Source organism: Chanodichthys erythropterus, chromosome 10 (assembly GCF_024489055.1).
Source record: "Chanodichthys erythropterus isolate Z2021 chromosome 10, ASM2448905v1, whole genome shotgun sequence".
Classification (NCBI taxonomy): domain Eukaryota; kingdom Metazoa; phylum Chordata; class Actinopteri; order Cypriniformes; family Xenocyprididae; genus Chanodichthys; species Chanodichthys erythropterus.
The window spans coordinates 45,395,268-45,411,773 of record NC_090230.1 but is presented as its reverse complement, the minus strand read 5'-3'; the positions used below and the strand labels follow the sequence as shown (position 1 = coordinate 45,411,773).

The 16,506-nt window shown below is 37.2% G+C and overlaps 3 protein-coding genes across 3 annotated transcripts; all 3 read left to right on the top strand.

Annotated features, from left to right (window-relative positions):
* The first annotated feature begins 170 nt into the window (after positions 1 to 170).
* rab1bb (RAB1B, member RAS oncogene family b) lies at positions 171 to 2,423 on the top strand. Its single transcript, XM_067397896.1, has 6 exons — positions 171 to 708; positions 968 to 1,040; positions 1,124 to 1,219; positions 1,299 to 1,394; positions 1,523 to 1,654; positions 1,774 to 2,423. Exons 1-6 carry the CDS (start codon positions 695 to 697, stop codon positions 1,966 to 1,968), a joined length of 606 nt encoding a protein of 201 aa, XP_067253997.1. The 5' UTR covers positions 171 to 694; the 3' UTR covers positions 1,969 to 2,423.
* A 2,735-nt stretch (positions 2,424 to 5,158) lies between these two features.
* LOC137028357 (zinc finger protein 391) lies at positions 5,159 to 6,198 on the top strand. The gene is made up of 2 exons (XM_067397116.1): positions 5,159 to 5,225; positions 5,504 to 6,198. The coding sequence occupies exons 1-2, from the start codon at positions 5,159 to 5,161 to the stop codon at positions 6,196 to 6,198; spliced, it is 762 nt and encodes a 253-aa protein (XP_067253217.1).
* A 2,135-nt stretch (positions 6,199 to 8,333) lies between these two features.
* On the top strand, positions 8,334 to 16,254 carry frmd8 (FERM domain containing 8). The gene is made up of 10 exons (XM_067397886.1): positions 8,334 to 8,473; positions 8,910 to 8,997; positions 9,118 to 9,285; positions 10,522 to 10,623; positions 10,708 to 10,766; positions 11,732 to 11,898; positions 12,034 to 12,255; positions 12,333 to 12,606; positions 13,705 to 13,927; positions 14,021 to 16,254. The coding sequence occupies exons 2-10, from the start codon at positions 8,910 to 8,912 to the stop codon at positions 14,131 to 14,133; spliced, it is 1,416 nt and encodes a 471-aa protein (XP_067253987.1). The 5' UTR covers positions 8,334 to 8,473; the 3' UTR covers positions 14,134 to 16,254.
* Positions 16,255 to 16,506: the final 252 nt, after the last annotated feature.

The following is a 16,506-nucleotide window of genomic DNA, read 5'->3' as shown; positions in this document are numbered from 1 at the left end:
TGAATTAGTGTTTTTTTTGTTTTGTATAAAACATGGTGTATTTTTTTTTTTCAACAATAACTAAATAATACCTAACAATACGTTTTACCTTTGCAGCTTGAGTTTCTGGGAGACTTCTCACATTAGCCAGGATAACAAACCATTGAGAGTGGATATTTTGACTTGAACAGAAACAACTACACAGAAACCTCTAGCAACCTCATTGGAAACTACCTACAACACCCAAGCATCGTGGCGCTTTGTTTTTAAGGGACAATCACCACGCAGACACGTTTGATTCGTGTACTGTATATATCAGCTGATCAAGAAAACCAACATATTTTATAATCACAAAGAACAAGCAAACTTTTTGTGTGAATTCTGGCTATACACAACATTACATATGCACGGATCCTACCACTAGACGGCGAAAGCGGATAAGAAAAGCAGCGCATCATCATCCGTCACTGCCGCACCTGCGCGGCTTGTAAAAACCAGAGAGAAGAGAGGAGGCGAAAAGTCGGACTGGGTTAATTTTGTAAGGAAATCTGGAAACGGTCCACAAAGGATTATCAAAACTCAAAGATCTTCTTTTTATTGCTACTATTCCAGGCTAAATACTGGCTCGGAGTCTGCGGTCAGCCGGTGAACAGTAAGCGACCTAGAGCGCTTCTACCAGCTGGACAAACAATAACAATCCCTTTGCTGTCACATCATGAACCCTGAATAGTAAGTCGTCTTATCCTGTGATATATGAACATTTATGACCGTCTAATAATGTTTTTAACCTTTTTTTGACAGGTCAACCAAATCTTCTACGCAGTTGATGATCAATTTCTATAATAATTAAATAATAAATTATATGAATTGTGACACAACAGACTGCAACATAGTTGCTCTGTAAATAAAAGTGTGATAGGCATTCATCGAACAAGACTATCCTTAATACACTATTCTATAATATACTATATTTTACATATTTCTCCAGTGATTACTTATTCAAGCTTCTTCTGATTGGAGATTCTGGAGTTGGAAAATCCTGCATTCTCTTGCGTTTTGCAGTAAGTGTTTTATTAACAGCATTTTGTGATATGACAATCTCTGACCTTGTGTTCTTGAATTATGATGGGCTCTTCTCTTCCAGGACGACACCTACACAGAGAGTTTTATCAGCACGATTGGAGTGGATTTCAAGATCCGAACTATTGAGCTGGATGGAAAAACTATTAAACTGCAGATAGTGAGTTTGTAGACTGTAAAATTCTAAGTGTCATTTAATGTGAAACCACAGATGAACTGAGTCATGTCCATGTTTACAGTGGGACACCGCTGGACAGGAGAGGTTCCGCACGATTACGTCCAGCTACTACAGAGGAGCTCACGGGATCATTGTTGTGTATGATGTTACGGATCAGGTTTGTGAGACCCCTTTCTAAAAATGCATGTCCATATGAAACATTCATGGCTATTGCTTAAAGAACAGAACTGAAATGTAATCTAAACTGCACACATTTTTAAAAAGTTTATGCTGGTGTCTTTTCAGGAATCCTACAACAACGTGAAACAGTGGCTGAAGGAAATCGATCGCTATGCGAGTGAAAATGTCAACAAACTACTTGTAGGAAATAAGTGTGACCTCACTACAAAAAAAGTTGTGGACTACACTACAGCTAAGGTTGGTTCTATGATACATATGATATATAATTTCTCTTTAGACTTATTAAAGGTGAAATGTGTCATTTCTATGCCAAACACTTTATATATTAACTTCACTGAAAACGCTTTTCTCCACAGGAGTTTGCAGACTCTCTTGGCATCCCTTTCCTTGAGACGAGTGCCAAAAATGCCACGAACGTGGAGCAGGCCTTCATGACCATGGCAGAGGAAATAAAGAAGCGCATGAGACCTGGGACTTCAGGGGGTTCAGAGAAACCTGATCTTAAAATAGAAAGCACCCCGGTGCAACAGTCAGGTGGCGGATGCTGTTAGAGCATAATTTCTCAGGGAGAGTGATGAGCATGACTGGACACTGATGAGTATTGTGTAGAGGTGGCCAATTTGGATATTAATGACAGACCTTTTCCTACATGGTGCTCAATAAAGTCAGAAATCATTACTGTTGTTTAACAAAGAAACATTCATGGCTCTTCCCACATTTTTGTTGTGTTTGAACATACTGTAAGATTGAAGCACAGACACACACTGATTCAAATGAAGGTGAAAAATGTCCAGATCACTGTGTTAACAGCTGGTAACATTCACCTTTGATCCATTCATAACCTATGAACTGGGATTCGCAACTCTCTGAAGTGGTGCCTTTGTTCATGTTTTGGAGAAGATCAAGTGGTAGAGTGGTAACTGTACATCAGCATGGTAAGCAGTGACTCCCGCATTCTCATGTGGAGATTACTGTGTTTCTGTGGTAATAAACTAAACTATGTTGTTTTGTGTGTATTAATTAGAGTCTGCTTTTATTTGTGTGTGTGCGTGGCTGTGGATGTGAGTGTTTTAATTATCTTATATAAAGGGATAGTTTACCCAACAATGAAAGTCATAATTGATGTCCTTTTCATGTCGTTCCAAACTGGTATGACTTTATTTCGTCTACAGAATGCAAAACAATTCAAACATACATTTTGAGGTCCCAAAAACAACAACCATCGACTATCATTGACAATTTCTTCAAAATATCAGGTTATGTATGGGGTTTTTTTTTTGTTCCAAAATTCCAAATAAATAGATTATTATCCACAAATAAATGTAAAGAGATTCACAAAATAAAAAAAATAATCGTATGCACAAATGAATAGAATGAGATCCACAAATATATGTTAGGAGTTTCGCAAAAATTAATTAAAGGGTTCAACCAAAAATGAAAATAATGTCATTTATTACTTACCCTCATGCAGTTCCACACCCGTGAGACCTTCGTTAATCTTCGGAACGCAAATTAAGATATTTTTGTTGAAATCCGATGGCTTCATGAGGCCTGCATAGCCAACAATGACATTTCCTCTCTCAAGATCCTAAAATCATATTTAATTCAGTTCATGCGAGTACAGTGGTTCAATATTAACATTATAAAGCAACGAGAATATTTTTGGTGTGCCAAAAAAACAAAATAACGACTTATTTAGTGATGGCCGATTTCAAAACACTGCTTCAGGAAGCTTCGGAGCATAATGAATCAGCGTGTCTAATCCACGGTTCGGAGCGCCAAAGTCACATGATTTCAGCAGTTTGGCGGTTTGACACGCGATCCGAATCATGATTCGATACACTGATTCATTATGCTCTGATGCTTCCTGAAGCATTGTTTTGAAATCGGCCATCACTAAATAAGTCGTTATTTTGTTTTTTTGGCACACCAAAAATATTCTTGTCGCTTTATATTATTAATATTGAACCACTGTACTCACATGAACTGATTTAAATATGTTTTTAGTACATTAATGCATCTTGAGAGAGGAAATGTCATTGCTGGCCATGGAGGCCTCACGGAGCCATCGGATTTCAACTAAAATATCTTAATTTGTGTTCCGAAGTTTAACGAAGGTCTCACGGGTGTGGAACTGCATGAGGGTAAGTAATAAATGACATTATTTTCATTTTTGGGTGAACTAACCCTTTAAAGGTGCAATATGTAAGATTTATGTCTGCTAGAGGTCACTAGAGGTCTATTCAAAACAAATGTGTAGCTTTATGATGGCAAGTTTGAAATCATGAAATCAAGAAATCATGTTCATGGATGCGATTATTAACATTACTGTAGTATGGGAGCTGAACGAATCCTCTGGAGCGACTGTGCAACACACGCCTCGAGCAGCGGATATTTTATTATGCCACGGTCGCCGGCGCTGCTTCCCTTTTTTCCGGTCATGAGTATGAGGTAACACAGCTCTGTTTATCATATTAGATACATTTGAGTGTGTTGAAAACATTACTCTGTGCGTTCGCTCGGCGGCTGCTGTGAGACACTGTTACACACTGCAGTAAGCTAGATCGATTTTAGTATATCATATTAAATGGTGGATGGCTTGTGTTCATAAATGGCATGCAATTAATTTTAAAACATATTGTATGATGGAGAAAATTCTGTATTACTGTTACTAAAAATAAAGCTGCATCTGATAATGCTATGTTAGCTACTTGACAAAATAATGTTTTTCTCTGAGGCATATGGTAAAGCATGCTACTTGCAAAACAAATAAATAAATAAATGAATTAAATTTAAACAATGAGACTGAACATGTTGAGCTATATAACAACAATTAGTTTTCTGTCTATAAATATAACCAAACAGTTCTTCCCTTGTCTATTAAAACATGTAAATATTAAAACGTCTTTGGTGTTTCCATGGCATTTACAAAATAAAACCGGAAACCGAGGGTAACGCGGGTATGACGCAATTGACAGGCGACTCCTCACACGTCCCGGAGCCTTGGTTAAAATTGCAATTTTCTCACGATTTACAAATAGTTGGAAACATTTGGGAAATTGTAAGTAGGCTACTCAAGTGAACAAAATATATAACACTGGCTAGTGTATTTTTATATATATATTACTGCAAAAATCTTACTTATTGCACCGTTAAATGAACAAATATATAAAATGAGATTTGCTAATAAAAAAGATATTCACAAAAATGTTTTTATGTCACAAGCACAACTCTGCCTGCATTTATTTGTGAATCACCACATTTGGAATTTTGGAACAAAAATAACCCCATAGTTAAACTCTGTGTGTTCTATAAAAGAAGGTCATACAGGTTCTGAACGAAATGATGGTGAGTAAATGAAAGGAAGCTGTAATTATTTAGTCAAAACGGATCGGTCATACTACTAACTACTTTTTAAACATTTAAAAATTGTCTATTATTTAAATTTAAAATAAACTGAAACTGCTGTTTTGAATCAAAATGCTCCCCGCCCCAACAACACATTTTGGATCTACAGCCCTGCAAACATAATAGGCTACTTAAATGGTCGCATTAAATTGATTGTGATCATTTATGTAGACCGATTATCCAAAAACTCCCCAAAAGCGTCCAATTCACACCTTGCGGTCGCGATTCACAGATTCGAGACACTCCCACAACAATTCACCAATAAATACAATGACAAGTACCACCATTCTTCATCAGAACAAATCGACAGAGGCAACTGTACGTGCTACAAGAATGGAAAGTGTGTGCACGAGTGATTCCAGACCACGAAGAGGGAAAAATAAAGATACCGAAGAACAAGGTTGGTGTCCATTCTCGATTTTCTCGAAACTGCTAACATTGAGAAGTGAATGATTTGGTGGCGTTTTAATATTAACATAGATCTTAATAAAAGCAGAGTGGTGACATAATAAATCCACAAATAAAGTTAAATAAAATACATCTAAATGGTCGTAACAGTGTGTGGACGTTGTTTACTAGATTTATTAACAAAAATTGCTCATAAAAGCCTTTACACTATTTAATTTCACATTTGAATTAATCATTTTTTTCAATTGATAAATTATGTGCTCTATTTAGACCCGGTTGAAAATCAAGAAGAACTGAACAAAGTGGAGAAGAATCATTTGATATCAAAACAAAAATCTTTCAGTTGCTCACAGACTGAAGCCAAAAAATTGTTCCCCTGCCCTCAGTGTGGAAAGAGCTTCACACAAAAAGGAAACCTTAAGATTCACATAAGGATTCACTCTGGAGAGAAGCCTTTCGAATGTCATCTGTGTGGCAAGAGTTTCACGGATCCAAGGAATCTCAGAGATCACCATCTCTCTCACTCCGGAGTAAGAGCGTTCGACTGTGATCAGTGCGGCAAAAAATTTATGTTCGCAGCACACCTGAAAAGACACCTGAGAATCCATACAAATGAAAAGCCTTACTTGTGCTCCATTTGTGGACAGAGTTATTCACGCATGGACCATTTTAAAGAGCACCAGAAATTGCATGCCAATGTGAGAGCTCATGTGTGCTTTGAATGTGGCAGTGCCTTTAATTTAGCCAGTCACTTGAAAAACCACCAAAAACTTCACACTGGAGAGAAACCTTACAAGTGCTCACACTGTGGAAAGAGTTTCTCACAGTCAGGATCTTTGAAAAAACATGAGAGAATTCATACAGGAATGACGCCATACATCTGCCCTTCATGTGGGAGGGCCTTCCGCCAGTCAAGTGCTCTAATGAATCATATAAAAAAGCATTGCCCCAAGTTGTCACAGTGAGAAAATGATGCAAAGTACAGCTTAAAAGAGAGAAATTTTCATCCAAGAGGGGTTTTTTTTGACAATTTTTTTTGGGGGTGGTTAAAGTATTCATTCAAATATTGGTGCGAAAGACTACACTGGGTAAACCCAGCCTGATCTGGAAACCCGTACATTCATTTCTACTGCTTCTGTTACACTTTTGAGGGAACCAATCACAGACTGCCTTATCCACCTTGCTCGCCATTGGCGGGTACAACACGATGACGATAGAGAAGCGACGACAAGCACGACAGTCAATCCAATTCCTTTTAACCTCTCAATGATGCTGAATGACTTCTTTAGTTTAACAAACAAATCGCTCGAGTGGGTGTAAATATCGTTCACTTTCATGTTTTTTTTGCACAACCTGCAAAAATCGCTCAATGCCATTGCTGCTTCTGCAAACCGCTGATCAATACTACAAACCAATACAAACTAAACCGATTTTGCGTCGCTCTGCAAAGTACGTCACCTGGATCATGGATCTGATTGGTTGAAGGACTATCCAATTGCGTGAATAATGGTCGTTGATCACACCTCTTGTGCAGTAGAAAATACATATGACTCCCCAGACCAATGTTCAATTTTAAATTGAGCTTGGTCTGGTGATAGCCATGTGAAAGACCATAATTTTCTAGGAATTAGAAGATTTTTTTTTTTTTTTTTTGCCAGTCTTAAGTGCTAATTAATTATGCATTGTCACTGTCTGTATACCTATATTTCACTCTTAAATAAATAAAAACAAATACTGACTTTAACTAATGTTCATGTTTTGAAATTGAATTTGTTCTTCCAGGAACGTGATAATGTTTATGATTTGTCATTATACTTAGTTGCTTTCTGAAACATTCTACAGAGGCTGTACAGAAACATTGTAAGATTCTTATCTGTTTAGAAACCATCAATTCACTTAGAAATAGACCTTTTTCCAATCTTAAATCAAGAATTAAGATGGTAAGTTTTTGTAATACAGCCCCAGATCATGTCAAAAAAAGATTAGTGACTGAATTCAGGTCTTATTACAATGGGCAGATTAATGTGAATCTGTTTGCTCTATAAAAACAACAACAACCAAGTAGATTAGTATGAATGCACCACATTTCGCCCCAAATACCACAATATAAAAGCAAAAACTTATTCGTAATGGGATGGAAAAACCATATGTGATTTAAATGTAAAATTAATGCAAGGTCTATTAAAAATATCCTCAAAAACATCTTTATTATTTAGTTTATGCAATTCAAAGCGGCAGCAGATGGCACTAACTCATGCCAGATGAAATCACGTGGACCACTAACCCTAACAGACTTGGCTTTGGCGCCGCACAGAAATGATTAAAACCTAGAGAGGAGTTGCAATTCTTCTAGTATGAAGCCCATTAAAGACTTGAACCCCTGGTTTCACAGACAAAATACAAAAGTCCCAGACTAAATTGCACGTTTGAGCTGTTTTAACTAAAAGCAACTTGGACTGATATATCTTAAATTATGTCATTGACTTGAATGCCCTAATTGAACTAGGGCTTAACCTAGTTCAACTAGCCTAAACCAGGATTAGGCCTAATCTGTGAAACAGGTGTGATGCCTACCCCTGCCAAATTATTACCCCCCCTAGTATTGGTAGGTTTAGGATTCGGTGTAGGGGAGGGGTTAGTATTAGGGGTGGGGTTAGGATTAGGCAATCAGATAGCGACTTCAACGAGGGGGGTAATAATTTGGCAGGGAATCGAAATTCTGCATAACACCTGACGGTGCGCTCATATTACTTATGAACGGGAGAATATGGCGCAACAATTCCCGCCTTCTAAATAATCTATGAATGAATGACCAGTAATTTATTCTGCGCCATATTTTAGCTTTGAACCTCTATATCCGGGTGTTTTATATGCAAAAAAGTATGTTATTTTTTATTTATTAATAAAAAATATATTTATTTAATAATAAAAGTATTATTGCTTATTAAATTATTTATTTTTTCGGATAAATTTACTAAATATCTCAGTATACACTGCAATTGGGCTGTGATGGTGCGCCCTCTGTTGGCGAGTTTTAGTACGGCGTTTCTACATTAATGAAGCTTGTTCCAGGTTTTTGCTGATTTCACTGGTGGGCGCTGTTTTGAGAACATTATCCAGCTGCGCTGCTGCTGCCGTCATACTTTCGGCTCTTTTATGTAACTTAATCCACTAAAATATTGATGCTTTCAGTCAGTTTTGATCGAGAAAGACGCTTCTGAAACGAAGGACAGTGTCTCGGTATGTTGCTGCATGTAGTTTGGTTGTCAGACAGTTAGTGGAGTGGCTAGCTAACATTAGCTGGTCAGAATAGGGACGTCCGCTGTGTTTACTTTTATTTTATTTTTTCATTTCTCTACTTTTTTTGATAATATTATTGTATTTTAATCGATTATATGAGATTTATTTCACAACTGAGCATAAAAACTGTAAAACAGGCAAGGAATACTTGAGGAACTTAAAAGTTTCAGCGTTAGCCTTTAATATGTTCTTAAACTTGTTTATGCTTATGACTGGTATATTTGCTATGAAAAATACTATTCGAAATTATGACTTCGGTTTTGCTTAGTTTGCGCAGAATATACAAAAAAACAAAAAACAAATAGCAGAAGTCTCTTATATAAAAACGTCTTGTTTTTCCTATTCAGTAAGTTACTTGTGTTTGTTTCTGGATTAGATGGAGAGAGATGATGGCGACTTCCTCCCTGAGCCATCAGAGGACTCTCATTCCCAGCGAGGAAGTGTGGCTTCCTCAGTCACCAGAGGTCTGTTCTTTGTTCCTTAAGGTTTCTTTGGTTCCTCTATGGATCTGATGTCACTATTAGACTGGAGGTCCCCATCAGATCATTGTTGACATGATCAGTGTCACTCTTGTGTTTCTCCAGCTCAAGATTTGTTGGTGTACTTGGCGAGCGACAGTGCAGTGCACTTGACTTTGGAGGGTCTCGGCTGTATGAATGCGCAGGAGCTCGGCCGCAACGTCCGGGAGGCTCTGAACATTCCCAACTCTGCCGTAGATGTGTTCGCTTTCTGGTTCTGCTCTCCTTTGCTTGGTAATCTTTTGTGCTCGGGCCAGATGTCAGACTGATACAAGAGCATATGACCTATTCGTATTTAGGTTATGAAGAAAGGCCAGACACAATGATGACATTTACAGTCTCTGTGGCTGATTTGCAAGTGGAGGGTTGGGAGGGGACTTCAGGAAGTCTTCAGGGCTTTAATGCCACCAACTGGCATTTATGAATTATTTGATGTCTCTTGAAACAAAGGCATCTTTTTACTTATTTTCTATTAAAGGCTGGAAAACACCACAACTTTTAAAATCTTAACAACCCTAGGCATCCTACACTTGCTAACTTTGTAATGGCTACAGAGGAAAAACTGGGCTTCATACACTAAAAGCCTGTTCACATGAAGCATGATAACTATAATGTTTTAATAATCATTCTAATTCTATGAGAATAGTGACCACACCACAATGATAATGACAGCGAGGAATGATATTACATTAATCACTTTAAAGACCCCCTTTATATGTCTATGTGGTGTTTTTAATATGCTTTAAGACAAACCATGTGCAAATTCATAAGTCAACACCATTGCTGATTATTTGACCTTTAAAACTGCAGTGATTTAAAGTTTGAAATCGCTGGTGTTTTTGATGTCACAAACTACCTTGTAACCAATCACGTCAATGTGCCGGCAGGCTTTAGCATATCATTAACTGACCGCACAAGGGCGTCTCAAAAGAAGCCAGGTTATCCCGGTTTATTTTTCAGTTGATATGAAAAATCGTGTAGATTTAGCAATATAGTGGGTGTACGATGTATATTACGATGTTATGATGAATAATATGCCTTTCTCCACTGATGTTCTGAGTTGTTCAAAGCGTTTGTAAGGAGGAGACGCATGACAAATGAAATCCATATGTGTTCTGTAATTGGCTCAAAATATCAAACATGTTTTGATATAGCCTGAAGCTAAAAAAAATGAGTTTGTGCCTATAATACACTACACGATTTTCTGTGAAATCTGTCAACCCTGACTGTGTAAAATTTGCAGACTGGCTCTGACTTTAAGCAGCTGGCATTGAGTCCTCCAGATTGCAAGTCAGGGCAAACTTTTCAGTATTCCAGCCATTATTTAAACATATATTATAATAATCAAAACATTTGTGTTTGATGATTAGCAGAGGAAATCCACCCTAGTGTTTGATCATCATCATTTTTTTCTGAAGTCCTTGTTGATTCCCACCTTTAGCCTCATTTTGTTGTGCTATGTTTGAACAGACCTGCAGTTGAAGCCTAAACATCTTCCCTACAAGTTGTGTCGTCAGTGGCAGGACCTGCTGTACCGCTTTACCGAGGCCCCCGCAGAAGACATTTCTCAAGGTGTTTTTTTGTGTGTTTTAGCTTTTGCACACTTCACTTCACCTGAAAGTTTAAGTGTCTAACAAAAACACATCTCTTTTTCAGATGAACCATGTCTAATGTTCAAAAGAAATGTTTTTTACCCCAGGTCAAAAGAACTTCAGGTAATGAAATTTTTTATTAGATGTTTGTGTCTTTTAAAGGGATAGTTCAACCAAAAATGAAGACTCTCTCACCCTTATGTTGTTCCAAATTTGTGTGACTTTATTTTTTATGCACATATGAAAAGATTGTTTCAACTGTTTTATCCATACACTGAAAGTCAGTGGGGTCCAAAACAATATTGTTCCCAATTAGCTTTAACCATTTGGGCACTAAGAAATTCTTCAAAATATCTTCTTTTTTTTTGTTTTACAAAAGTTAGTATGTCATACAGGTTTGAAAATGACATGAGGTTGAGTATATGATGTTTTTGGGTGATCTATCCCTTTAAGCCCAGAACACACTTTGTGTTTTTCTCTGTCTATTATTGTTGCTTTTCAGATTGTGCAATATGAACCCATAGAGATCTTGCGTAAAATCCAAGGCTCATGTGCAACATCAAATGTCTTTCATGTCAGACAGTATACGTCTTATCTAAGACTTTGGACTTGATTGACAGCATTTGTGTCTGGAGTCATTTGCCTTTGGCAGTGGAGGTCATGACATGGACTGCTTATTCTCCAGAGCGATCATAACATGAAGGGACCTAAAGAGATTTATGCTGCATATCAATCATAGACAAGCAAAATCTTGCAGCTCCTTGTTTTCAAAATTGTATTTATTAACAGAAATGGGAGTTTTCATATATTAAATTAATCATGATTTGTTTTTTGTGATTCCTGAATTTACAAGAACTGTGCATTCTTCAATAAAAGCAATAGTTATTGATGAAGAAAATAAATGGATTTTGTTTACATCCAGATTTTTTAGCATTTCAATTTAGATTATTTTAATACATTTAATTTAAAAAGTATTCATGTAAATATTTGAGCCATCTTGAGGCCCCCTTGAATGAGAACCACTGCTATGGATGAATGATGAAGGTGAATTTGTCATGTTGTGTAACATTTTTGTTTTGTAATATCAGATTGAAGATGAAGGAGTTTTAAGGTTGCTTTATGACGAGGCCAAGATGAATATCTTGGAGGGCCGTTACCCCTGTGACCCTGAACACTGGCTGACATTAGGAGCTTTGTCTTGTGCTGTTGAGCTGGGGACTGGGCTGGATGACCGTGCTCTAACAGCAGCAATCAGGTGCCCTCATCTGCTCCTATATCTTTGATTAAATGAGGTTAATGTTCAGGTGTTCAACTATCATTTCTTATTGAAATTTGACCCTGAATTGCTGTAATTAATTTCAGTTTCTCCCCTTACCTAATGTTTTTCTAGAGAGAAGAAGCTATCCTCATTCCTTCCTGCCCACGCTGCATTTGGAGGAGGAGGTTTTCTGTCCACACTGAGGGGGAGAGGAGGGCGGAATGCCGAGATGGAACATAATCTCATAAAGGAGTATCGTTCAATCTGCTCCTCTGCTGCCACTGGCCCCAGCCAGGAGCCTGTCGCTTTGATGCACCAGTACCTCAAGAGCTGCCACGCGCTGCCTTACTACGGGTATGATCGACGCAAGTGGAAAGTTGTTCGCACATGAAGTGACTGAAGCTTACATTTGTGTATTTTTGCATTGGCAGATGTGCTTTCTTCATGGGTGAGATAGACAAGCCAGCTCAGGGCCTCCTTCACAGAGGTGGCCGTAAGGCTGTGAGTGTGGGCATTAGTCTGGAAGGAGTGTATGTCATGGATGTGAAAGAGAAGCATGTCCTCCTGGGTCTCAAGTTCAATGAGCTGTCCTGGGATCACAGCTATCCAGAGACAGAGGGAGACTCGCATATACTCTGGCTGGAGTTTGATGGAGAGGAGGCTGGCGTGCATGTCAATAAGTTATTAAAAATTTATTCAAAACAGGTGAGCACACAATTAATAACTAGTAATGTTATATTTGACAATGTAAGCAAGCATATATTTAAAATGCTTTGTATTATAGCAATAAAATATTAAAATGCAATAACATTGAAGGGTTAGTTCACCCAAATATGAAAATTATCCCATGATTTACTCACCCTCAAGCCATCTTAGGTGTATATGACTTTCTTTTTTCAGACGAACAGAATCAGAGATATATTTAAAAATATTCTAGCTTTATAATGGTAGAGAAGGGAGGGCAAATTAAGGCAAAAAAAAAAAAATATGCATCCATCTATCATGAAAGTAATCCATACGGCTCCAGGGGATTAATAAAAGCCTTCTGAAGCAAAGCGATGGGTTTTAGTAAGAAAAATATCCATATGTAAAACTTTATTAACTATAATAACTAGCTTCCGACAGATGGCGGAAGAGTAACCTGACTCAATGCATGATGTAATGATGAACGTGGAAGCGCAGAGGATAGAACAAAACAAAACACTGGCCATGAATTAGAAGTCTAAAATGAGAATTTTTATAGAAAAATGTTAGAGGATTTCGATAGAAGAGAAGAGGAGCTTGAGTTTGTTTCCCAGCCCTATTTGTTTGAACCGCAAGAGGCATCTTAACTTGCTCTACTCCTACATCCTGCGTCATACATCACGTCTTGGGTTACTCTTGTGGTGCAAGTTGGCTTGCGCAGTATGCGTACGCTCCTCTGCTGGAAGCTAGTCATTTGAATTTATAAAGTTTTAAATATGGATATTTTTCTCACAAAACCCATCGCTTCACTTCAAAAGGCCTTTATTAACCCCCTGGAGCCGTATGGATTATTTTTATGATGGATGGATACATTTTTTTGGGCTTCAAAATCTGATTGAATTTGTCTGAAAGAAGATTGTCATATATACTTAGGATGGCTTGAGAGTGAGTAAATCATGGGATAATTTTCATTATTTGGGTGAACTATCTCTTTATGTTATTTTTATAAGTTTATAATTAATTATAATTATTTTTATGAATTATTTTATTAATAAATTTTAATTAATTTTTCCGTGATATACTTGTGCATTATTGAACAATGCACTTTTTGTTCTCTAGGCCGAACTTATGAGCGGACTTATTGAGTTTTGTGTGGAGTTACGCTCTGTTGCTGAGTCAGCAGCCGTGGGTACTGACGGTGAGGTCACGCCTTCCCAAGAACCTACGGGTCGGGAAACCAATGAGAAGACTCGAGAGCGACGGCAGGGGAAACTGCGCAGACAGAGCAGCGTGGTCTGTAGTCGAGTCCATTCACTCAGCACCATCAGCTATGTTGATGACGGTGAGGGACTAAAATTGTGTTAATTTGTTATGCCCATTAACTTTTATCATCTGCAACAAAAAAGCTCATTTTAATTTACCGCTATTGTTTCAGGAAAAGAGATTAAACGTCTAAAGCCCAAAAGAGCTGCTTCTTTCTTCACGCGACAGGCGCAGCCTCCCACTTACTCGGCTGTTCAGGTGACTGAAAGTTTAGAGCAAGGGTGAGCCCCGGCTTCAACACTGCCCTCTTATGCCCAGTGACCAAACCTACATCTGTCCATTGAGATCCTTCGAGACGCAGTGCAAAATCACCTGAATGGACAGATCGGACCAAGATCACAGATTGAAGAGCTGAACCACTATTTATAGATGATTTGAGCATTATGTTGCAGTGTTAAGTTAATGTTTTCTTCGTTGGCTGTTTAAAAAAATTAATGTGAAATCTGCTTCAGTTACACTTTTCCAACTGTTAAACTAATTTGAAGACATTATGGTGCAAATGCAAGGCTATGAGACGATCTGAAAGCTCTGTTTAGGTCGCTGTTCTGAATGTAGGTTCTACTATGCAACCACCAAACCAAGCTACATCAAGAGTACAGCAGTCCAGCACTTTGATCCATGCCACTAATACTGCTAAAACTAGACCTGCTGCACCAAAACAAACAGTCAATGCCTCTAGTATAGGACGATCGCTCCTATTTGCTAAACCAGGGCTGCAGTCTGTGGCAACGCATTGCAAAGACAGCACAGAGTGAGATTATGATGTTCTGTGCTACTTATCTATTGAATGTGTGTATTGTTTTGGCTGTCTTTTTACTATAGGGCTTATTTGCATATGCTGACTTTTATTAAGCAACAAGGTCAAAATGATTTTTTTGTGTGTGTTCACTGGTGACCAAAGTTAAATCATGACACAACATGTTGAGTGTTCAGTTCCTTGTTGCTCTGGAGAATCATGCCTTTCTGATGGGGTGCAATGTAATGCCCTGCTGAAACAATCCAGGTCTGTGTTTTTAAAGCCGAGAAAACTTTAATTAATACATCAAATAACCAGTCATGTAGGTGCTTGATCAATCAGTGATGTATGTCTGCTATTTCTATTAAGTAGTGCTTTTCGAACAGTGTATGAAACCCTAAGCACTGTTCTGTATTTCCAGGCTTTCAGAGCTTGAATGTACCTAACTTGTTGAAATGTATCTGATTTTTGTCAACGCAGGGCTTGGCATTAATGTTTGTTCAGGACAATTGCAAAAAATGTCGAAGGAAGTTGTTCAATCTGGTAACTAAAGTGTCACGCTAGTTGTCAGGTGTCATGGTTTATCTGATCGTAACGTCTGGTCCTCAGTGTCCAGTTACTTGCCCTGTGGCATCATTGTCGAACAATTCATAGTTTTACCAGTTGTCTGAATTGTGCATAATTACTAAACTATTGAATTTATGTTCATTATGCATCCTGTTTTGGTATTAATATCAATGCACTGCTGTTTTACATGTGATTTAAACGTTCAGGTACCTGTAAAAGCTTAATGTCAAGCCCTGCATTAACAGGTCTTCAGTTACCAAACACAATTCTGTATTTATCCATGCATGACATCTGTTGTCTTAAATTGATTTTGTGGTGTGCATGTTTCCGTAATAATTTTTACCTGCTTACACATGGGACTCGATCATATTTAAAGGTGTGGAAAATGAAAGCTTAATTTTTTGCACCACAAGCTGAATTGTGAAAGGAAAACGGCCAGCTGAATGGTGTAAAATGATCAGTACCCACTGAAATCAGAAAAAAATCACTGCACTTCTGAACTTATGCTTGTGTTGTTGTTAAGATGTTAATCCTTTAATGCTTAATCCCAGATCTTCTGTACCATATAACATTTTCCACTCTAAAACTAATCCAGTATTTATATATCAATCTGAACATCTGTCATGCGCATATGCATCCACTAACTGTGCTGTAGATAGACACATCTATGTTATAAAAATACTGTCTGTCAATACTAATTTAAAGTGCCTTTTTTACATTTACATTTTATCTGTTGCTATAATTTTGCTGTCACCTGTCCCTTGAAGTTGTATGTCCACTACCTTTTGTTGTTATGAAGTTTTATACACAAATTTCACTACATTTTGTGATTGTAAAATTAACTGAAACCATTTATATGCAACATTAAACCTTTTTATTCCTGCTTTGTACTAACTTCTGGCATACCGATCAGTAAATAATTTTCTGTATAATGGATTTTATATTGATGTTTTATTTAAACAAACTATGCCGGCAATAAGGTATTTGATGTGATTAACAGAATTATATCTTAAGGAGAAAAAGAATGAAAAAATAAATGTTATCACCTAAAAAATGTGTATATTTTTATATATACATTAGCAGCAACAAGCATTCGATGTTCTTTTTTAAAGGCATTTTGTATTTACATTTAATTGAAATAACATTTAAAAACACTATTATTTGTTCCAAATTAAAATGTACCAAATAGTACATTTTTGTTTTTATTATATATATATATATATATATATATATATATATATATATATATATATATATATATATATATATATATATATATATTAAAAATCGCGTCC